A 23877-nucleotide genomic window follows, 5' to 3' on the forward strand; every position below is an offset into this window, starting at 1 on the left:
AGAGAGGCACTGTTCAACATTTTTGCAAATTTTTTTGACATCTGGCTTAGTTAGAAGATGGCTAGATTCTGTAATTTGCTTCGTCATTCAGTCTGTTATGTTGTCACACGCCACGTAGCCTCTGGAAGTCTCCATACTTATGAGCTAATGAGAAGGGAAAACACAAATAATGTCTTAGTATTATTCTGAGCATAGTTGTGGCTTTGCGGATGCCCTGCAAGGTCTTGGGGTCCTCTTGGGGTGATCCTATCATACTTTGAGAACCATTTCTTTAGGAAAGTATCAGGATACTGTTACCACATTACAAAATGCTCTTCATCCCCCTTCCCTTCTCACAAAGGTCTTTCTACTGATATTTTTGGAAACATGGAAGGAAAGTACATAAAAGGAAATAATCATCTATATTCCTACAACATAGTTAAGCACAGTATCCTCTTTATTATATGGGAGAAATTTTAGTTTACTGATACTGAATTCAGTAACTGATGTGTTTCCATATTTGCACTGGTTGCTTGGAATCTAACCGTCAAACCTTTTCTTAAGAAATGTATGGGCTGGGCACGGTGGCTCACACCTGTAATCCTAGCACTTTGGGAGGCTGAGGCAGATGGATCACCTGAGGTCGGGGGTTTGAGACCAGCCTGGCCAACATGGTGAAACCCTGTCTCTACTAAAAATACAAAAATTACCCAGGTGTGATGACGCATGCCTGTAATCCCAGCTACTTGGGAGGCTGAGGCAGGAGAATCGCTTGAACCCAGGAGGCGGAGGTTGTAGTGAGCTGAGATTGCGCCACTGCACTCCACCCTTGGCAACAGCGTGAGACTCTGTCTCAAAAAAAAAGAAAAAAGAAAAAAGAAATGTATGAGGCTGGGTATGGTGGCTCATGCCTGTAACCCCAGCACTTTGGGAAGCCGAGGCAGGCGTATCGCTTGAGTCCAGGAGTTCAAGACCAGCCTGGGCAGCCATGGGCAATAGAGAAATCCTGTCTCTAGAAAAAATAGAAAAAGTTAGCTGAGCGTGGCGGGTTGGACCTGTAGTCTCAGCTACTTGGAAGGTGGAGGTGGGAGGATTACCTGAGCCCAGGAGGTGGAGGCTGCAGTGAGCCATGATCATGCCACTGCATTCCAGCCTGGGTGATAGAGTGAGACAATGTCTCGGGAGGAAAAAAAAAAAAAAGAAGAAGAAATGTATGGAATTCACTGTTTTCTTAAGGGAAGATTTAATACGAATTCTGTAACTTGTAGCAAATGATAGAAACTCAACTCAAATGAATCAGGTAAGAGAAAAAGTTTACTGGCTTTTGTAACTGGGAAATAGCCAGGCCGGGCATAGTGGCTCACGCCTGTAATCCCAGTACTTTGGGAGGCCGAGGCTGGTGGATCACTTGAGGTCAGGAGTTTGAGACCAGCCCGGCTGACACGGTAAAACCCCGTCTCTACTAAAAATATAAAAATTAACCTGGTGTGGTGGCATATGTCTGTAGTCCCAGCTACTTGGGAGGTTGAGGCAGGAGAATCGATTGAACCCAGGAGGCGGAGGTTGCAGTGAGCCGAGATGGCATCACTGTACTCCAGCCTGGGTGACAGAGCAAGACTCTGTCTCAAAAAAATAAATAAATAAATAAATAAAAATAAAAATAAACAGGCAAATCCTTACTTCAAGCACGGCTGGATCTAGGAGGTCATTAGGCTTTACTTCATGGTCTTTGAGTTGTGATGGTCTGGTTGACTGCGTCTAAGAGCTCCCGCAGTGTCACCAGGGCTCTAGCTCCATCTCTTGATTAGCTGTTTGTTGGCTTCCTACAGAATTGTTCTCTCTATATGGTAGGAAAAATGGCTACCAGGGGCTACAGAATGATATTTTCTTTGTCTAGAAACTACAGCAGAGAGAAGTCTCTCTCCCAATGTCAGCACTTGATTTCAAGGGCAACTCTGGCTGTATGTATGAATGAATGACAGGGTGTTGCTCTGTGTCTCAGGCTGGAGTGCGGTGGCATGATCACGGCTCACTGCTCCAGCTCAGTTTTGGTTACGTAGCTATCCTGTGTTTATAGGAATAGGGGTTGTGCCACAGTAGACACCCAGCTAGAGCTGCATGGACTTGGGGAGGAATTCCCAGGCAAAGGGTGACTGTTCCTAGGAGAAGGGAAACTGGAAAGTGCTTTGAGCTGATTTAAAAAAGAATAGTTACATGGACCCTTACCTCATACCATACCTTACTTTAATTCAAAGTGGAACCAAGAATGAAATATAAGAGGTAAAACTATACAACTCTGGGAAGAAAGCATAGGGACAACTCTTCATGACCTTGTATTTGGCAGTGGTTTCTTACATAAGACACCAAAAGCACAGCAACAAAAGAAAAAATAGATAAATTAGACTTAATCAAAATTAAAAACTTTTGTGCCTCAAAAGATACCTATCAAGAGAGTGAAAACAAAACCAACAGAATGATTAAATATTTACAAGCCCTATATCTGATAAGGGCTTATGTCTAGAATAGATAAAGACATCTTAGAACTCTACAATAAAAAAACAAACAACCTGCCATTTAAAAATGGGCAAAGGCACTGCACTCCAGCCTGGGCGACAGAGTGAGAGCCTGTCTCTAAAAACAAAACGAAAAAAATGGGCAAAGGGCTAGAATAGACATTTCTCTCAAGAACACATACAAAGGCCAAAAGGCACATCAAAAGATGCTGAATATCGTTAGTCATTAGGGAAATACACATCAAAACCACAATGAGATACCACTTCACACCTACCTACTAGGCTGACCATAATAAGGAAACAGAAACTAGTAACTGTTGATGAGGATGTGGAGAAATTGGAACCCCCATGCACTGCTAATGGGAATGTAAAATGATGTATGTAGCCACTGTGGAAAATAGTTTGGTGATTTCTTAAAAAAGTAAACATCTGAGCTCTATGGGGCATAAACAACAACAACAATAAACAACAACAGAAAAAGATAAACATAGAATTATCATGTGACCCAGAAATTCTCCTTCTAGGTATATAAATTCCCCAATTTAAAAAACAAGTGTTCAGGCCAGGCATGGTGGCTCATGCCTGTAATCCCAGCACTTTGGGAGGCTGAGGTGGGTGGATCGCTTGAGGTCAGGAGTTCGAGACCAGCCTGCCCAACATGGTGAAACCCTGTCTCTACTAAAAATACAAAAATTAGTTGGACGAGGTGGCACACACCTGTAATCCCAGCTATTCAGGAGGCTGAGGCATGAGAATTGCTTGAAGCCAGGAGGCAGCAGTTGTAGTGAGCCAAGATTGTGCCACTGCACTCCAGCCTGGGCGACAGATCAAGCCTATATCTCAAAAAAAAAAGGAAACAAGTGTTCAGACAAAAACTTGTACATGAGGCCGGGCGTGGTGGCTCACGCCTGTAATCCCAGCACTTTGGGAGGCTGAGATGGGCGGATCACGAGGTCAGGAGATCGAGACTATCCTGGCTAACATGGTGAAATCTCTTCTCTACTAAAAATACAAAAAGATTAGCCGGGTGTGGTGGCGGGCGCCTGTAGTCCCAGCTACTGGAGAGGCTGAGGCAGGAGAATGGCGTGAACCTGGGAGGCGGAGCTTGCTGTGAGCCGAGATTGCACCACTGCACTCCAGCCTGGGTGACTGAGCGAGACTCCGTCTCAAAAAGAAAAAAAAAACAAAAAACTTGTACGTGAATGTTCATAGCAGCTTTAGTCACAATGAAGAAGTGTAATTTATCTATTGTTTTTCTTTTGTTGCTTATGCTTTTGTTGTCATACTGAAGAAACCATTTACAAAAGGTGGAAACAAACCAAATAAATGTCCATCAGAGGATGAATAGATAAACAAACTATGATACTTCCATATAATGGAATATTATTCAGCTGTAAAAAGGAATGAAGTACCACAAATGTTATGGCATTATGCTAAGTGAAACAATCCAGACACGAAAGGCTACATATTGTGTGATTACATCGATATGAAATATTCAGAATAGGCAAATTAATATATAGAGAAACCAGATTAGTGGTTGCCAAGGGCTGGGGGCTGAGGGCTGGGGGCAGGGTAGAGTGAGGAGTGACTGCTTAATTGCTTAACAGGTACAGGGTTTCCATTTGAGCTAATGAGAAAGTTCTGGAATAAGATGCTGATGGTTGTAGAACATTGGCAGTGTACTTAATGCCACTGAATTGTACACTTTAAAATGATTACAGTGGTAAATTTTGTGTTATGTATATTTAACAGAATAAAAAAGATGTCTTGGTAAACCCCTCAACTCACCCCTTCAAACCCCACAATAGTTATAATAGTCTACTTCATAATGGGTAATTGATGCCCTAGTAGCCATTATCTTGGGCCGACCCAAGCTTTGGAGGACAGATCCTACTCAGGATTAACTGTGTTCTGGGTAATGGCTTGGAGAGCATTCCTCCTCCATGAGTAGTATCCCATGTAACTGCAAATCTCTGTGAGAGGTTGCTGAAAGTAGGCTGATTGTGTAATACTTTTGGTTTCTTAGGTAATCTGATTTGATTTAGGGTGCAACTTATGTTGTCAACTGCTTATGCACTTCCTTTGAAGATGGAGAATAAGAAGGAAAGAAATATATCCATTAAAGTTATTCATTTGCAGATTCTATTTACCGTTATTTGTTTTGGGCACTCATTTTTGACCAGGGAGGACTGTTTCTAGTTAATGTTTTTCTGGCCTCTCGGATAAGTAGTTTCTCTCTCATTTTTCTCTTAGTATCTTTCTGGGAATTTCACAATCCAGGGCTACAGTAAGACTCATGTTTGTATTACTCGGCTCAGAAGTGGAATTTGGAGCTGACTTAGTGATTTTGGCTGTTAAGCCCTTGACATTTTACATTGGTGAAGTTTCATTGTGTCCTCCTCAAACAGGGACAATGGAAAGGTTGTTATATGGAATGTCTGTAAATTCTAATACTTGAAGCGGACCCAGGAGCGGTAGGTCTCATAATTAAAAACATTCAGACAATCACTGTCTTTGTTTTTCCCTCTAGTGGTGCCTGTGGAGAGGTAAAGCTGGCTTTCGAGAGGAAAACATGTAAGAAAGTAGCCATAAAGATCATCAGCAAAAGGAAGTTTGCTATTGGTTCAGCAAGAGAGACAGTAAGTACCAATAAAAGGCTGCTCACCTTTTATTAACACGTCTTCATAACTTCCCAAAATAATCTCAGATTGATGATTTTCAAACTCAGGAATAACCTCCTGCTTAGATGGATGAATTTGTGAGTATCAAAGAACATGGAAAATTTTGGGGCATCTTTGATTAATCTAGAAACTTTTACTTGTAGATAATTTGGTTCCAAAAGTATTTAATTGTACATGATAATGAACATAGCGGGAAGTTTTTTTTTTTCTTCTTCCAAGTTCAAAGTTGTTACAAGATTGTTTTTACAATAAATGACAGGAAATTAGAGAAAAAAATTCAGCCATAATCCCCACTGTAACCCCACAGCTGTTTTCAGTTTTCCTTTTCCTTCTAGGTTTTGTTCAGATGAAATCGTGTTTTTAGATGGTTGAAATCATCTTGTATATACAGCTTTGTATTTTGCTTTTCCACAAATGCATTATGGCATAGACTTTTACCTAATACATCCTTTTTGATGACTGAGTTTTCATGTCATCTACTTTATTGTAATTTACTTAACAATTTCTCTGGCTGATCATTTAGGTAATTTCTTATTCTTTGCTGTTCTGGGTAATATGGCAGTGAGTATCCCTGGTTTATGGATTAGCCATAGAGTTTTAACATTTTAATTAAATCATTGAAATAGCCTTTCTTTATAGCAGCCATTTATTTTACTACTTTTTTGTAATCCACATTTACTGTATGGGAGAGATGGCCAAATGCATTGGTCTTTCCATATGTGACTCAACAAAGTAATGTAAAACACAGCCTCTAATCACGTTTTCCCTTGTGGCCAGCTGTTTCTGGCTATTATACTTTCACATTCTTTAAAGATCAATTTTTTTCCCCCTAGACAATGCCATTCTCACATGGCAAGAGGAATTTCCTTTTTGTGTTCACTTTGTTGTAGATCTTTTCCCCTGTGATTCTAAGATTTGTTTCCCATTTTGGGGAGAAGAAAATACCAACTAGATTGTTAAAAACTGGGAGTAAAATTTTATGTTTTGATTTCATTATTTGAATCAGATTGGACCCTTTGTGACCATTCTATTATCAGAGTATACCCTGACTTGGTAATGAGTTTAGCGGCTTATAGGAAGAGGCAAGCTCTTAAAATTAAACATCTGGGTTTCTTAGCTGAAGTTCATTTTACATAAATATGTAATTCTATCTCCTCTTTGCTTGTGGAGGGTGTAGCCCAGGAAGTTGAGTTACTTGATTCATCCTTTTGGAATTGTAACAGAACAACTTTAGTACCCTGAAGCCTCCTCTTGTCAGAGTCTCAGTAAATATGCGAGCCTGCTGTTGAAGTTGGAAGCTGTATCTGCTCTATTAGTAGAAATTTGTCTTGACATTTTCTTTATATAGTTTCATTGAACACCTTCTTGTTCATGTTTTTTATCATTTTAATGAATGTAAATAGTTCCATAGCTAATAAGTAGGGTTTACGAATTAAAAATGAACACAGTGGAAACACACTTGTTTCTGACTGTGGAGACTAGGGCGAGTGGCTTCTGTTTTCTGAGCCTTGGTTGCCCCATCTGTAAGATGGGGATTCAGAGGCTTATGAGACATGATCTCTGTAAATAAAGAGCTTGGCACAGGGCCTGGCCATTTATTGAATGCTTACTATTTGCCAAGCATTTTACAAAGTTATTTTAGGTGAGGTATTTAAGTCATTGACCTCTGGGCTTTGATTTCTTTGTATGAATAGAGCTAGGTTTGGAACTCAGGCAGCCTTGAGTCAACTGAGTTTAACTGTAAATTTTTTTTAAATATTGGCAATTATTATTATTAATAAACTCTGTTATTCTATTTATCAAAGGACCCAGCTCTCAATGTTGAAACAGAAATAGAAATTTTGAAAAAGCTAAATCATGTAAGTATTATTATATGACTCATACTTAGATTTATCTATCTCAAAATATGAGAAGAGTATAAAGCCTTTCAGTATAATAAAGATAATATTGGCCGAGTGTGGTGGCTGACGCCTGTAACCCTAGCACTTCCCAAAGTTCCAAGGCTGAGGTGGGTGAATCACCTGAGGTCAGGAGTTCGAGACCAGCCTGGCCAACATGGTGAAACCCTGTCTACTAAAAATACAAAAATTTAGTTGGGCATGGTGGCACATGCCTGTAATCCCAACTACTCGGGAGGCTGAGGCAGGAGAAGTGCTTGAACCCAGGAGGCAGAGATTTCAGTGAGCCGAGATCGCACCACTGCACTCCAGCCTGGGCTAATTTTTTGTATTTTTGGTAGAGAGGGGGTTTCACCATGTTAGCCAGGATGGTCTCGATCTCCTGACCTCGTGATCCCCCCACCTCAGCCTCCCAAAGTGCTGGGATTACAGGCGTGAGCCACCGTGCCTGGTCTTATTCTGGCTTTTAACCTCCAAACAGCAAAAAGCTTTCTTCTCTGTTATTCTACCTCTTCAAATCCCTCAAAAAAGTCAGTAGAAACTGAGGAGCAATTACTGTTGTTGATACAGTACTTCAACAGCTTCCTTTAGAACTCAGTGAGTGGACCTGAAAACCTATGAGAACCTGAGTGGCTGACCTTCCTGCTTGGCTTTCTTCTGTTTCTTTTGCAAATTATTCATCCTCTCTGAATTTGCCAGGTCCTTTTTCCAAGAGATTAGGAGTCTCTCTTTAACACACACACAAACGCGCACACACACACACACACGTATTTTTAGAGACAGTCTCTCTCTGTTACCCAGGCTTCAGTGTAGTGGCACAGTCATAGCTCACTGCAGCCTCATACTCCTAGGACCAAGTGATCCTCCTGCCTCAGCCTCCTGAGTAGCTGGGACTATAGGCATGTGCCACCATACCCTGCTGGGAGAGAGGAGCCCTCCAATTTTCTGGGGTGGGGTTGCATCAGACCTACCCTTAAGATAAACACAAATGCACCGGGCACAGTGGCTCATGCCTGTAATCTCAGCACTTTGGGAAGCCGAGGCAGGTGGATCATGAGGTCAGGAGATCAAGACCATCCTGGCTAACACGGTGAAATCCCGTCTTTACTAAACATACAAAAAAAAATTAGCTGGGCTTGGTGGCAGGTGCCTGTAGTCCCAGCTGCTCGAGAGGCTGAGGCAGGAGAATGGCGTGAACCTGGGAGGTGGAGCTTGCAGTGAGCTGAGATCGTCCCACCGCACTCCAGCCTGGGCAACAGAGCGAGACTCCGTCTCAAAAAAAAAAAAAAAGATAAACACAAATGCTCAGGGAATTTTCTCTGATGTCAGATGATCTTCAAACATAACGTTTGTACAAATCCGGTGTCCAGGGCAATGGAGAAGAATTCAAAACCCTAGACATATTTATTTGCATTTTACAAGGGCACAAGGCACTCTTGGGAATTAAACATGGGCCCATGAGTGCATGTTTTTTTTTTTTTTTTTTTCTTTGAGACGGAGTCTCGCTCTGTGGCCCAGGCTGGATTGCAGTGGTGCGATCTCGGCTCACTGCAAGCTCCGCCTCCCGGGTTCACGCCATTCTCCTGCCTCAGCCTCTCCGAGTAGCTGGGACTACAGGTGCCCGCCACCACGCCTGGCTAATTTTTTGTATTTTTAGTAGAGACGGGGTTTCACCGTGGTCTCAGTCTCCTGACCTCGTGATCCGCCCGCCTCGGCCTCCCAAAGTGCTGGGATTACAAGCGTGAGCCACCGCTCCCGGCCCCATGAGTGCATGTTGATGCTTGGGAACAATAAGTAGAGTCTAGTGGCCAAGAGAGCCTGACCTTTGGAGTCAGAGATTGATGTGATTAGTTTTCAAACACTTATCATGCCAGCTGTCTTGTGGACCCGGGCAGTGGTAAGCACAGATAGAGCTGTCCTTCCCTTCTCTCACATGACTTTAGTGTGGAGGCAGATCTGGGTTCCTATCTCAGTACTATCAAAGAAGCTGAGAAGTCATTTGAGAAGTTCATTTTATTTATTGGAGCCCCTGTTTCCTCAGCTATACAATGAAGACAATAAGAATACTTATGTCACAAGGTCAGTGTGAGAATTTAATGAGACGTGTTCCTAAAGCTTTCAGCGCAGGCAACACACTTGGAGAGTGACAGAGATCATTAATTCCCTGAACTGCTTTCCCAGTATGACTTAAGTGGAAGGTGTGGGTTAGTAGCTTCTGATTCCTGGTAGAGAGACCCTTTTAGCTGTGACAGCCCCAGCCAGTGACCCTGGAGGTAGCGGACACTAGAGGAAGTAATTCACACTGGTTCTGACTATCGGACACCTCTTCATGCTCTGTTAGCTCCAGACCCCACCCATTTTCAGATAGGTACTGGCACTGCCCATTATGAAGCCAACCAGAACCAAGCAGTTCCCTTTTTCCTTCTCTCTGTTCCTTTTCTATGTGTGCCTTTTCTTCTTGTTCTCCTTTATTTATTTGTTTATTTATTTATGTATAAGATGGAGTCTCCCTCTGTTGCCCAGGCTGGAGTGCAGTGGCATGATCTCGGCTTGCTGCAACCTCCGCCTCCAGGGTTCCAGTGATTCTGCCTCAGCCTCCTGACTAGCTGGGATTACAGGCACCCACCACCAGCTCAGCTAATTTTTGTATTTTTAGTAGAGATGGGATTTTGCCATGTTGGCCAGGCTGGTCTTGAACTGCTGACCTCAGGTGTTCTGCCTGCCTTGGCCTCCCAGAGTGCTGGGATTACAGGCGTGAGCCACTGCTCCTGGCTTTATTCTCCTTTAAAAGGTACTTTTTACAGCCGTGCATGGTGGCTCATGCCTATAATCCCAGCACTTTGGGAAGCTGAGATGGGAGGATCGCTTGAGCCCAGAAGGTTGAGACTGCAGTGAGCCATGATCACGCCATTGCACTTCAGCCTGGGCAGCAGAGTGAGACCCTGTCTCAAAAACAAAAGCAAAACAAAACAAAAAACACAAAAAACCTGACTATATGACTCGAGTTACCTGTTTATGTTTTCCCCATTCTACCCAGAGGTAATGCCATTACCTTGAATGCTGTGTGTAATGTCCCTTTTTTTTTTTTTTTTTTTTTTTTTTTTTTTTTTTTTTTTTTTTGTGAGCTGGAATGTTGCTCTGTTGCCAGGCTGGAGCGCACTGGCGCGATCTCGGCTTACTGCAACCTCTGCCTCTTGGGTTCAGGTGGTTCTCCTGCCTCAGCCTCCCGAGCAGCTGGGACTACAGGTGCGTGCTACCACACTCAGCTAATTCAGCTAATTTTTGTATTTTTAGTAGAGACAGGGTTTCACCATGTTGGCCAGGATGGTCTTGATCTCTTGACCTGGTGATCCACCCGCCTTGGCCTCCCAAAGGGCTGGGATTACAGGCGTGAGCCACTGTGCCTGGCCTGTTCCTTGCTTATTTTATTTTATTTTATTTTATTTTTTTGAGACGGAGTTTCGCTCTTGTTGCCCAGGCTGGAGTGCCATGGCGTGATTTTGGCTCACTGCAAACTCCGCCTCCTGGGTTCAAGCGATTCCTAGGTACAAGCAATTCTCCTGTCAGCCTCCCAAGTAGCTCAGATTACTGGCATGCACCACCACGCCCAGCTAATTTTTTTGTATTTAGTAAAGACAGGGTTTCACCATGTTAGTCAGGCTGGTTGCAAACTCCTGACCTCAGGTGATCCACTTGCCTTGGCCTCCTAAAGTGCTGGGATTACAGGTGTGTGCCGCCGTGCCCGGCCCCTTGCTTTTTTTAAAGCCACATATATGTGTATCCCTAAATAATATAGTTTTACTGCTTGTTTCTGAATCTTATAAAAATGATATAGATTGAGTGTCCCTTATCCAAAATGCCTGGGACCAGAGGTTTTTGGGTCTTGAATCTTTTTGGATTTTGGAATGTTTGCATTGTACTTCCTGGTTGAATATTCCAGATCCAAAAATCTGAAATCCAAAATGCTCCAATAAGTATTTCCTTTGAGTGTTGTGTCAGCTTTCAAAAAGATTTGGGGCCGGGCGCAGTGGCTCACGCCTGTAATCCCAACACTTTGGGAGGCTGAGGCGGGTGGATCACGAGGTCAGGAGTTCAAGACCAGCCCAGCCAAGATGGTGAAACCATGTTTCTACTAAAAATACAAAAATTAGCTGGGCACAGTGGCAGGCGCTCATAATCCCAGCTACTCGGGAGGCTGAGGCAGGAGAATGGCGTGAACCCGGGAGGCAGAGCTTGCAGCGAGCCGAGATCTCGCCACTGCACTCTAGCCTGGGCAACATCGCAAGACTCCGTCTCAAAAAAAAAAAAAAAAAAAAGATTTGGATTTTGGGAGTATTCAGATTTTGTATTTTTGTGTGTGGGATGCTCAACTTGTATCATACTCTTTGAAGTCTTTTGTGACTTGCCTTTTTCATTCAACATTATGCTTCCAAGACCCATTTATGGTGGGAAAACTGGGCATTCATTCATTGCTATATAACAATTCATTGTGGGAAGGTTCCATTGGAGGATCTTAATCAGAGTGATGAGTGATGAATATGATGAAATACACTTTATGGGAAGATCAATCTGGCAAGTTTTACCACTCTTTTGAATCTAAAACCAAAAAATCTGATGGCTCTTTTCTTTTTAATTCTCATATAACTGCAGTCCTCCTCTGTGCTGGGGTGTGTGTCCCTGATGAATACTCACCAAATCTTTCATTTACCCACTGAGCTTAACTGTTTTCTGTCTTTTGTATTGTAAAAACAATAGGTGTGCCCACCGGGCCTGGTGGCTCACTGCTGTAATCCCAACACTTTGGGAGGCTGACGTGGGTGGATCACTTGAGGCCAGGAGTTCAATATGAACCTGGCCAACATGGTGAAACCCTCTCTACCAAAAATACAAAAATTAGCTGGGTGTGGTGGTGCACGCCTGTAGTCCCAGCTACTCAGGAGGCTGAGGCAGGAGAATCGCTTGAACCCGGGAGGCGGAGGTTGCAGTGAGCTGAGATCGTGCCACTGCACTTCAGCCTGAGCGACAAAGTGAGACTCTGTCTCAAAAAAAGAAAATGAGACTGTCTCAAAATAAAAAAAAAGAAAGAAAAATTAAAAAAAAAATAGGTGTGCTAAGTATGAAGTCATGTTATTGTGTAGGCATTTTAAAACGTGCAGTATTCTCTTCTTACCCTCAGTGTTCTCCATGCACCCTGCATTGATCAGTGGTCATGAACTATCAGCCATAGGGGTGTGTGTGTGTGTCTGTCTGTCTCTCTCTCTCTGTCTCTGTGCCCCCCCACCCAAGTGTGTTTTAGAGTCCTTATAAAATTAGAATTTTCCCCTTCCTTTGAAAAATGGTAGGATCTTGTTCCATGGGATCCAATTGCCTGGAGGTTCCAGTTGCCCAGAGCTTAAATGACCCTTGTTTGGCAGCATGGCTGGGCTCCTACTTGACCGCTTTTATTCATGCTACTTGTCAGTCTCCCTCAGGGTTCCTTAGGCTGTCCTTGAGTACCTCTGCTCTGGGGCAGTGAGGAAGAAGACTGGGAAGAGACCCAGCCTTCATTCCCAGGTAGCATCCTTGCATATGAAATATGAACTAGTCTCTCACCATCATGGCGGGGTGGAAAATTTCTTGCATGTTCTCACTGAGGAGTTGGCTAGATTCTGTCTGCCTTCTCCCCTGATTGAACTTCCAAGCCTCTGGAGGCAGGGGGCCAGATGCCTGGTCTTGGCCTCCCTGTCCCTCTGGGCAGATGTTCTAAGCTCTTGTGGTTTTCCTCTTGGGAGTTTCTCACTATTTCCCTTTTTTCTCCCCCTCTTCTTAGCCTTGCATCATCAAGATTAAAAACTTTTTTGATGCAGAAGATTATTATATTGTTTTGGAATTGTAAGTAGTAAACTTTTTAAAAATTTCTGTTCCCATTCAAATGCTTATAAAGCCACCAAAGAATCTAATGTAGGCTTGCCTTTCTCATCCTGGGGGACCTCAACGTATGTATGTAGTAGTGGGGCCCACAAAGTGTGTGTATAGGGGGTTAATATCAACCCTAAAAACCCTCCAATGTTTCCAAAGATAGGTGGTATGGGATTCCAGGTCCTGGACCAGGGCTTGAACTCCACTCTGCAGTTGACTAGCTGACCACCCATGGGTGAGTTTACCTCACTTTTCTGAGTCTCATCTTCATAGTGTTAAATGGGGATTATAATGAACCCCCACTTGCAGAGTTCTTGTATGAATTAAATGCTCTGAGGGATGGAAATCCCCCAGCAGAGCACCTGGCACATGTGTGTACTCACCATGGGGCAATATTGTTATAATTGGCTCACCATAACTGTGGGTTTCCATATCCGTGTATTCAACCAACCTCAGATCGAAAATACTTAGAAAAATAAAATGGATTGTTGTATCACTACCAAACATGAACAAACACTTTTCTTGTTATTATTTTCTAAACAGTACTGTAGAACCACTATTTACATAACGTTTACATTGTATTAGGTTTTATAAGTAGTTTAGAGATTATTTAAAGTATCCAGGGCCGGGCGCGGTGGCTCACGCCTGTAATCCCAGCACTTTGGGAGGCCAAGGTGGGTGGATCACCTGAGGTCAGGAGTTCGAGAGCAGCCTGGCCAACATGATGAAACCCCGTCTCTACTAAAAATATAAAAATTAGCCGAGTGTGGTGGCACACACCTGTTACTTCAGCTACTCAGGAGGCTGAAGCAGGAGAATAGCTTGAACCCGGGAGGTGGAGGTTGCAGTGAGCTGAGATTGTGCCACTGTACTCCAGCCTGGGCCACAGAGTGAGACTCTGTCTCAAAAAATTAAAAAAAAAAGAGACTGGGCACAGTTGCTCACATCTGTAATCCCAGCACTTTGGGAGGAGGCAGGTGCATCACAAGGTCAGGAGATCGAGACCATCCTGGCTAACACGGTGAAACCCTGTCTCTACTAAAAATACAAAAAATTAGCTGGGCGTGGTGGTGGGTGCCTGTAGTCCCAGCTACTCGGGAGACTGAGGCAGAAGAATGGCGTGAACCCGGGAGGTGGAGCTTGCAGTGAGCTGAGATCGCGCCACTGCATTCCAGCCTGGGTGACAGAGCAAGAGTCCCTCTCAAAAATAAATAAATAAATAAATAAATAAATAAATAAATAATAGAGAAAGAAAGAAAGTATACAGGATATAGCCTGGGCAATATGATGAAACCCCATCTGTACGAAAAAAACAAAACAAAACACACACACACACACACACACACACACACACACACACAAAATTAGCCGGGCATGGTGGCACGTGCCTGTAATCCCCGTTATTTAGGAGGCTGAGGTGGGAGGATCACCTGAGCTTGGGAAGTCGAGGCTGTAATGAGCTGAGATTGTGCCACTGCACTCCAGCCTGGACAATGGGAGTGAGACTCTGCCTCAAAAAAAAAAAAAAAAAAGTATATGGGGTGATATACATAGATTATATGCAAATCTTATGCCATTTTATATAAAGGGCTTGAGCATAATGGATTTTGGTATCTGAGAGGGCTCCTGAAACCAATCCCCCATGGATACTGAGGGATGACTCTACTCTGAAATGTCTACCTGGGTAGGCCTTTCTATGCGGGTCCTTTCAACCCAGGACCAGGTTGCATGGTGGCACCTGAGTATCTTTCAGTGTCTTGGTAGTTTATTTCAGTGGCGATAATGTCTTGCGTTATTTGATGTAATCAGAATAACTTCCTGTCTCATTTCTGGAAGATGCCTGTCTTGATATCTGCTCCTGCATAAATATTAAGTGTTTCTGGGAGCAGCCATTGTGGCAGGCACAGAATGCTTTGCTCCTGGTTGGCAAATCGTATCTATGCAGGGTGATCATTAAGACTGTATAGACAACAGGCTGGGTGTGGTGGCTCACACCTGTAATCCCAGGACTTTGAGAGGCTGAGGTGGGCGGATCCCTTGAGGCCAGGAGTTCAAGACCAGCCTGGCCAACATGGCAAAATCCCGTCTCTACTAAAAATACAAAAATTAGCCAGGCATGGTGGCATGTGCCTGTAGTCCCAGCTCCTTGGGTGGCTGAGGCATGGAGAATCGCTTGAACCTGGGAGGCGGAGGTTGTAGTGAGCCGTGATGGACAGAGCAAAACTGTCTCAAAAAACATAAGAAAAAAGAAAAAAGACTATATGGTAAACAACACCCCTGATCACAGCACTAGGAGAGCCTGGAGCCCTTTGTGGATCTGCTGCTATCAAATAGGAGATTGTTACCTGACTGAATCCAGTTAACACAGTTTAATAAAAGTGATAATACAGGGCCGGGCACGGTGGCTCACGCTTGTAATCCCAGCACTTTGAGAGGCCGAGGCGAGCAGATCACCTGAGGTCAGGAGTTCGAGACCAGCCTGACCAACATGGAGAAACCCCATCTCTACTAAAAATACAAAATTAGCCGAGCATGATGGTGAATGCCTGTAATCCCAGCTACCTGGGAGGCTGAGGCAGGAGAATCCCTTGAACCTGGGAGGTGGAGGTTGCGGTGAGCCAAGATTGCACCATTGCACTCCAGCCTGGGCAATAAGAGCGAAACTCCGTCTCAAAATAAATAAATAAATAAAGGAATAACCTTGCCAAGCACCTGTGCCAGGAGCTTTTCCTACATCAGTCATCTCTTAATTTTTATAACAACCATCAAGGTAGATGGTATCATCCCCATTTTTTAAGTGGTAGAAACAAGCTCAGAGAGGTTAAATAGCTTTCCCAAAGTCCAAAAGCTGGGAAATGGTAGAGGTAGGGTTCAGATCCTGGTTGTCTGTAAATTTCTGTTTGCTCTTCTACATCAGTCTCAGAATCATCTGTGGTGTGTGATAAAAATGCAAACTCCTGACTGGGTGCGGTGACTTATGCCTGTAATCCCAGCACTTTTGGGAGGGCAAAGTGGGCAGATCACTTGAGGCCAGGAATTTGAGACCAACCTGGCCAACATGGCAAAACGTTGTCTCTACTAAAAAAAATACAATAATTAGCCGGGCATGGTGGCGCATACCTGTAATCCCAGCTACTTGGGAGGCTAAGGCACGAGAATCACTTGAACCTGGGAAGCGGAGGTTGCAGTGAGCCAAGATCGCACCACTGCGCTCCAGGCTGGGTGACAGAGCAAGGCTCTGTCTGAAAAAAAAAAAAAAAAAAAAAAAAAAAAAAAAAAAAGCAACTCCTGGGCCCCACTTCCAAGCTACTGAATCGGATTTTTTAAAGTTCCCCAAGTGCCTCCAATGCCCACTCCTTTCATCTCGTTCCTTAGTTTCCAACTGGGACATCTGATTGTGAATAAGACTTATTACCTTATTAGTTTTAAAAATGGGAGTCAGAAGTGAATAAAAATGTCAACTGTTTGCTTGTCTTAATGAATTTGTTTTGTTTGTTTTATTGTCTTCTGTCCAAGTGCTTTTTCCCCAAGGAATGAACCCCTTGCCTTGCCTTTGTGTTTCAGGATGGAAGGGGGAGAACTGTTTGACAAAGTGGTGGGGAATAAACGCCTGAAAGAAGCTACCTGCAAGCTCTATTTTTACCAGATGCTCTTGGCTGTGCAGGTAAAAGAAGCCCTCAATTCTTTTGACAGCTGACTTTCTTTTAGTTGAATTACTCCCTGAATTAGGCAGAAATTGAGGGACCGTGAATTAAAACTCAGAAGAGAATCTGTGTGTTTGCTATTCTCTTCTTGGCAAAAATGTCCTACTCCTTTCACTGAGATGAAAAAGCTCTCACTGGCCAGGCGCGGTGGTTCACGCCCATAATCCCAGCACTTTGGGAGGCCAAGCAGGTGGATCACGAGGTCAAGAGATCAAAACCATCCTGACCAACATAGTGAAACCCCATCTCTACTAAAAATACAAAAATTAGCTGGGCGTAGTGTCGCGTGCCTGTAGTCCCAGCTACTCGGGAGGCTGAGGCAGGAGAATCACTTGAACTGGGAGGCGGAGGTTGCAGTGTGCTGAGATCGTGCCACTGTGCTCCAGCCTGGCGACAGAGTGAGACTCCATCTCAAAAAAAAACAAAAACAAAAACAAAAAGCTCTCACTGTGTAGCTTAAGAGAAAGTAAGAAAGGGAATTAAAGAAATAAATAGACCAGGCATAGTGGCTCATGCCTGTAATCCCAGCACTTTGAGAGGCCAAGGCTGGAGGATCACTTGAGCCCAAGAGTTTAAGACCAGCCTGGGCAATATAGTGGGAGCCCCATCTCTACAAAAAATAAAAATAGCCAGGCATGGTGGCGGGCACTTATGGTCTTAGCCACTCTGGAGATCTGAGGTGGGAGGATGGCTTGAGCCTGGGAGGTTAAGGCTACAGTGAGCCACTGCACTCCAGCCTAGGCAACAGAATGAGACTCTGTCTTTAAAAAAAGAGATAACATGGCCTTATGTCACCTATCTTCAGCTTGGAGGTATTTCTGGAGGGGTCTTGATCATTAGTTCATTAGTTTTGTTTGATCCTTGTAGAAGTCTCTTAACTCAGAGTGGGAGCTGGGCAGGTTTGAGGGCAGAGCTGCAAGTTGTGATGATTGTGACAGATGGGTTGGTCCCCCATGGCTCAGAACTAGGTGTTTCCCTTCAGGTGCAGCATCCTGTTCCCTGCAGTGGGCGGGCCGGCAGGGCATGCACATAGCCATTTCTATTCAGTGAGTGTTAGATGAAAGAATAGCTGGTGGCACTTGCTTTGAGGAACATCAGCATTTCCTAGACCAAATGTGGTTGTGGCCATTCCCTTCCACAGTCTCTTCTTGAAAACCCACTCCTTGCAGGAAATGCAGTGATTGGGAGCAATCCTTGTACAGAGTGAGGATCGAGAGAAATTTTTCTGTGATTGATCTACCTAGGTTTGCCCTCCCTGGAGGTTTCACCAGATCCATTTCCCAGTGAAGGTTTTGCAAAAAATTTTTGTTCTAGCCCAGAGGGACATCCAGAGAAGATTGAAGCCCATAAACACAAGCCTTTTAAATTTATTTTTATTTTATTTATTTATTTTTTTTGAGACGATGTCTCGCCGTGTCGCCCAGGCTGGAGTGCAATGGCACGATCTCAGCTCACTACAACCTCCACCTCCTGGGTTCAAGCGATTCTCCTGCCTCAGCCTACCCAGTAGCTGGAATTACAGGTGCCTGCCACCACACCTAGCTAATTTTTTTTTTTTTTTGTATTTTTAGTGGAGATGGGGTTTCACCATGTTGGCCAGGCTGTTCTGAAACTCCTGACCTCAAATGGTCCACCTGCCTTGAGCTCCCAAAGTGCTGGGATTACAGGCATGAGCCACCGTGCCCGCCCACAAGCCTTTTTAAAAAAAAATTTAATTTTAATTTTTGTGGGCATATATAGGTGTACATGTTTATGGGGTACAATGCAAGCCCTTTTTAATGGTAGCTGTCACCTACTCAGTGTATTGCTCCCTTATTGGTTTATTCCATTTATTTATATTGAGTAACCAAGAATATTAACATGAATTGAGTACAGTTTGTGGATATGTGAAAATTTTGTTTCCTAAAAAAATATGGCCAGACATGGTGGCTGATGCCTGTAATCCCAGCACTTCGGGAGGCTAGGTGGGAAGGTCACTTTAGCCCAAGAGTCCCAGACCAGCTTGGGCAACATTGTGAGATCCCATCTCTACAAAAAAATAAAGAAATTAGCTGGTCGAAGTGGCAAGCGTTGTGTCTATGGTCCTAGCTACTCATGAGGCTGAGGTGGGAGGATCGCTTGAGCTGAGGAGGTTGAAGCTGTAGTGAGCTAAGATGGTGCCACTGCACTTCAGCCTGGGGGACAGAGTGAGACCTTGTTTCAAGAAAAGAAAAGAAAAGAAAAGAAAAGAAATATGGCATAGTATGTTGGTATTTGTTCATTTTTATATGCTATTTCAGACAATAGAGTTTTCAAAGACAGTCTGCATTGAGGAATAGGTTAACTCACATAAACAGATAATTTACAAATATATTTGTATAGATTCCCTTTAAAAATATTATCAGGACTGCAATAACTAAATATATGATTTTGGTGGAATTTTTGTGTTTATTTGGTATGTTCTCAAAACATTTTCTGTTACTCATTTGAATTTTTATTGAAATTGACACCTTACATTTCTGCCGTGTGAAGAGTGTTTATTATCTTAAAGGGAAATGAAAGATTAATTGTTCTAAGTTGCTTTTTTCATTTCCCTGCTTTTTAAAGATCTTCTCAAATTTGTAAACTTTACCCCAACAGTTTTCTATGATTTTGGAGAATATGGTTGTGTGTATCACGGCTTATGGTTTCACCTAGCTGTGAGATGTGTGTGTTGATAACTTTGATTCTACTTATCTACTGCATGAATCTGAGGGTCATGCCTACCTTTCTGTGTAGTACCTTCATGAAAACGGTATTATACACCGTGACTTAAAGCCAGAGAATGTTTTACTGTCATCTCAAGAAGAGGACTGTCTTATAAAGGTAAGAAATTGGCATTCTGTATGTGGCTATTCCTGTAGATTCTTGTTCAGCAACTTTTAATTCCTCAAATAAAAAGTGGGATCGTAAAAAGGTTGAGAATCTGACCCTTTCACTGTTACCAATTTTTTAGAGATCAGGTGATACTGCTCTTATCCAGATTCCAATGAGCATTTATTGAGCTCTGTTGTGTACAAGTGACCTTTGTGCTTAGAGAGAGAGGAGGGGTCTAAATGGACGAGTGGGCTAGGCATGGTGGCTCACGCCTGTAATCCCAGCACTTTGGGAGGCCGAGGTGGGCAGATCACCTGAGGTCAGGAGTTTGAGACCAGCCTGGCCAACATGGCAAAACCCCATCTCTACTAAAAATACAAAAATTTAGCCGGGCATGGTGTTGGGTGTCTGTAATCCCAGCTACTTGGGAGGCTGAGACACGAGAATCACTTGAACCCGGGAGGCAGATGTTGCAGTGAGCTGAGATTGCACCACTGCACTCCAGCCTGTGCAAAAGAGCAAGACATCATCTCAGAATAGGTGAATGAATGAATGAATGAGTAATCACATGCCCTGCCTTTCCCTGTTTCTCAAGCCTGGCATCACTTTAGAATCTCTTGTTAGGATTTATGACACCCAGGCTTTACCTTAGAAGCTGAGAGTGGCACTCAGGTATAAGCATGTGTTTCCAAGCTCCCCAGGTATTCCATAGTGCAGCCAAGTTTGAGACACTGGGGTCTAAGAACCATGTAGAACTAATTAGAATCCTGAAGTGTTTGTGATAAAGGTAATAAGCTTTTTGTAAGATTACAGAGGACATAGGTTAAGTTGGAAAGCCTGAGTGTTGAGATTCCTAGGCTCAGGAATTTTAATTTAAGCAAAATTAAATGTCTTAACTTGCAAAGACATGAATCTGTAGATTCCAGATTAATGGCAGGTGTGAATTGCACAATAGAAACTGATCTAGCCTACGTGTCTTCTTGGACTGGCAGACTATGTTAATCTTTTTATTTTATGACAAGTTCAACATTATTCCCTTTTGTACTGAATTTTAGATTACTGATTTTGGGCACTCCAAGATTTTGGGAGAGACCTCTCTCATGAGAACCTTATGTGGAACCCCCACCTACTTGGCTCCTGAAGTTCTTGTTTCTGTTGGGACTGCTGGGTATAACCGTGCTGTGGACTGCTGGAGTTTAGGAGTTATTCTTTTTATCTGGTAAGAAATATTTTCATTGCTTCACAGACTGGTAGGAGGTGATTAGATGAAGTCACAAATGTGTCTTGCTCTGTTGTCCAGGCTGGCATGCAGTGGCTTGATCTTGGCTAACTGTAGCCTCTGCCTCCTGGGTCAAGTGATCCTGCCACCTCAGCCTCCCGAGTAGCTGGGACTACAGGCGCACACCACCATGCCCAGCTAATTTTTCTATTTTTTGTAGTCATGGGGTTTTGCCATTTTGCCCAGGCTGGTCTCGAACTCCTGGGCTCAAGTGATCCTCCTGCCTCGGCCCCCCAAAGTGCTGGGATTACAAGCATGAGCCATTGTGCCCAGCCTAGCTCACTTTTTGACCATTGATTTAAAGAAAAATCTGACTTTTCATTATGCTGAAAAAGAAATCTTTATATCTGAATGCCACTAAGAATGCCACTTGATTTCTTTTCCTTTCTCTCTCTACCAATATTAAGCCTTAGTGGATATCCACCTTTCTCTGAGCATAGGACTCAAGTGTCACTGAAGGATCAGATCACCAGTGGAAAATACAACTTCATTCCTGAAGTCTGGGCAGAAGTCTCAGAGAAAGGTATGAATATGAAAGGGTTAAGAATTTGTGGTATGCTAAAATGTGTATGTGTTGTGGTGGGAGTTTCTTCCCAAATTCCATGGTGTTTTGTCCTGTCAATTCTGTTCTTATTTTCTATTGTTAGTTTTACACCATTTGAGAGGCACTGGAAATTATTAAGAGCATGCACTCAGGTCCTGGGTCTGCTACTACTTAGCTGTGTGGCCTTAGGCAAGTTATTTAACCTGTCTCCAATTTCTTTCTGCGTAAAGGGACCCTCAATAATCCCTACCTTAAAAGGTTTTTGTGAGGGTTAAGTATAATGTACACAAGTGCCTGGTACCTATTTTAGTGAGCAAAATAAATGCACTTGTAACTTTTTAGTTACAAGATTTCCTTTGAGTAAGCAAGCATGTAAAAACTAGATGTCTTTAGTTACCTTGTATTTTATAATTTATCCTGGCAACTTTAGTTCCCTGAAGAGAAAGTAGAAAATTAAATGTCAAATAACATAACATAGGTGATTGTGTTAAATGTCAGAATATTTAAGGAATAAAAATGTTGTAATATACAGGCCAGCGTGCATTTGTTGCTTGCTGGAGTAGTCAAGTTTTATTTCTGACAAGCCTGCAGTTCCAGGGAGCCTCTCCCTGGCTGAGTAACTCTCATCCATCCATCTGTAGATGTCAGGGAGAGTTTGCTGTGCATCCCAAGTATCTTAGAATTGGGTGGAAGTTTAGCTTTAATTAGTTTGACCTTGAGTCTAGCAACAAGAGAGGGAACAGGCAGCGAAGAGGTCATGACTGATGTCCCAGCAGCAGGAGACAGGGAGTGTCATTATCATTCCTGGTCTTCTCACAGTACTCTGAATACAGAGAGTGAGGAAGATTAGGGGGCCCTGTCTGCTGACTCCGTGATGATCTCAGACCCTCTCTGCCCTTTCTGGATGGTGGCCTGTTAATTCTGGCATACTATTACTGATAATATATTTATCCTTTTCACTGTGATTTGCCCAACTGTTGCTTTAGCTCTGGACCTTGTCAAGAAGTTGTTGGTAGTGGATCCAAAGACACGTTTTACGACAGAAGAAGCCTTAAGACACCCGTGGCTTCAGGTGGGTGTGGCACAGTGCCTGCTAGCATAAAATACATGGGAAGCCCTGCTGCCTGAGAGACATGAGACAGAGGACAGAAACATGTTTACTTTGTTGAGTCTGTTTAATCTAATTGTTTTAGATGTATGGGGGGTATCTTGGAGGATGGGTTACAACCTGTTTTTTTTTTTGAGACAGGTTCTCGTTCTGTCACCCTGGCTGGAGTGCAGTGGCGCGATCTCAGCTCGCTGCAACCTCTGCCCTCCCGGGTTCAAGTGATTCTCCTGCCTCAGCCTCCCAAGTAGCTGGGATTAAAGGTGCATGCTACCACGCCCAGCTACTTTTTGTATTTTTTGTAGAGATGGGGTTTCGCCATGTTGGCCAGGCTACAACCTTTTTGATGTTACTCATGGCTGTTGGATGTACAAGCTCACTTTATGTCCTGTTCTGGTGCCACTTGGCTGCCCTGAGTCTCTAGTTTGGCCTGTGTTCATTTGAGGGCTTGTTCTGGCTCTACCCCCAGCCATGTCCACTGCTCTTCATAGGTGGGGTGCATTCCAGCCATCTTCAACCTTAAATCGGGGAAGTGGGGGAGGGGGAGGAGGGCAGCCTCCCTGGGGAGAATCCAGCTATTTCTCAAGCCCAAGTGACTGGGTATAAAGGGTCCCACTGCTTGTTCATTCAGGTGAGTAAATGTGTCCTTAGTGAAGGCTGTCACCTACACCTTTCATCTGTGTTACTGCTGTGCTCCTGCTAGGGGTTGGGGCTGCCATTATTAAATGCTGACCTCATTTGGAACTGCCAAGACTTGGAAGTACATTGTGGCTTTGCTGGGTTAATCTTTAGTTTTGAAATTAGCTACAGCATTGGGCAGGTTTTTCTGATAGATGTCTGGTCTTCTGTAATGAGCAGTTCCATTCAGCACAGCCATGCCCCTTTCTATTAATTTTCTTTTGGTCTGTGTATTAGTCTGTTCTCAAACTGCTATAAAGAACTGCCCAAGACTGGGTAATTTATAAAGAAAAGAGGTTTAATTGACTCACAGCTCCACATGGCTGGGGAGGCCTCAGGAAACTTACAATCATGGTGGAAGGAGAAGAAGGCATGTCTTAATGGCAGCAGGTGAGAGAGCATGTGAGGGAAGTGAAGGGCGAAGAGCCTCTTATGAAACTGTCAGATCTCGTGAGAACTCACTCACTGTCACGAGAATAGCCTGGGGGAAACTGCCCCCATGAGCCAATCACCTCTCAACAGGTCCCTTTCTCAACATCTGGGGATTACAATTTGAGATGAGATTTGGGTAGGGACACAAAGCCAAACTGTATCAATCCATTTTCTGTGGAGATGGGGGACAGAACTGGTAGCTTGAGCTAGAGGCTGTTACTTGAGCTAAATGCTGTTTCTCTGGGGATTACTGGTCCAGGAACTCCTTGGGCAATCCAGCCTCAGCCCCGTACTTCTGGGACTCTGGGAAGACTGTCCCCATTCTCTGTTC

General features: G+C 43.6%; 1 protein-coding gene across 7 annotated transcripts in view; it reads left to right on the top strand.

Moving 5' to 3' along the window:
- The window catches only part of CHEK2 (checkpoint kinase 2), a 55990-nt gene that overhangs the window by 27329 nt on the left and 4784 nt on the right, over positions 1-23877 (top strand). For 5 of the 7 annotated variants that reach the window (XM_063623404.1, XM_055252867.2, XM_055252870.2 and 2 more), the window contains 8 exons: positions 5023-5131; positions 6979-7032; positions 12881-12942; positions 16534-16633; positions 19431-19517; positions 20564-20727; positions 21195-21310; positions 22318-22403. In XM_063623404.1, the coding sequence (XP_063479474.1) occupies positions 5023-5131; positions 6979-7032; positions 12881-12942; positions 16534-16633; positions 19431-19517; positions 20564-20727; positions 21195-21310; positions 22318-22403 (778 nt within the window). The remainder of the gene's footprint in view (positions 1-5022; positions 5132-6978; positions 7033-12880; positions 12943-16533; positions 16634-19430; positions 19518-20563; positions 20728-21194; positions 21311-22317; positions 22404-23877) is intronic. The other 2 variants (XM_055252868.2, XM_063623405.1) reach the window with 1 other exon arrangement.

The sequence above is a fragment of the Symphalangus syndactylus genome, chromosome 18, assembly GCF_028878055.3.
Source record: "Symphalangus syndactylus isolate Jambi chromosome 18, NHGRI_mSymSyn1-v2.1_pri, whole genome shotgun sequence".
NCBI lineage: Eukaryota > Metazoa > Chordata > Mammalia > Primates > Hylobatidae > Symphalangus > Symphalangus syndactylus.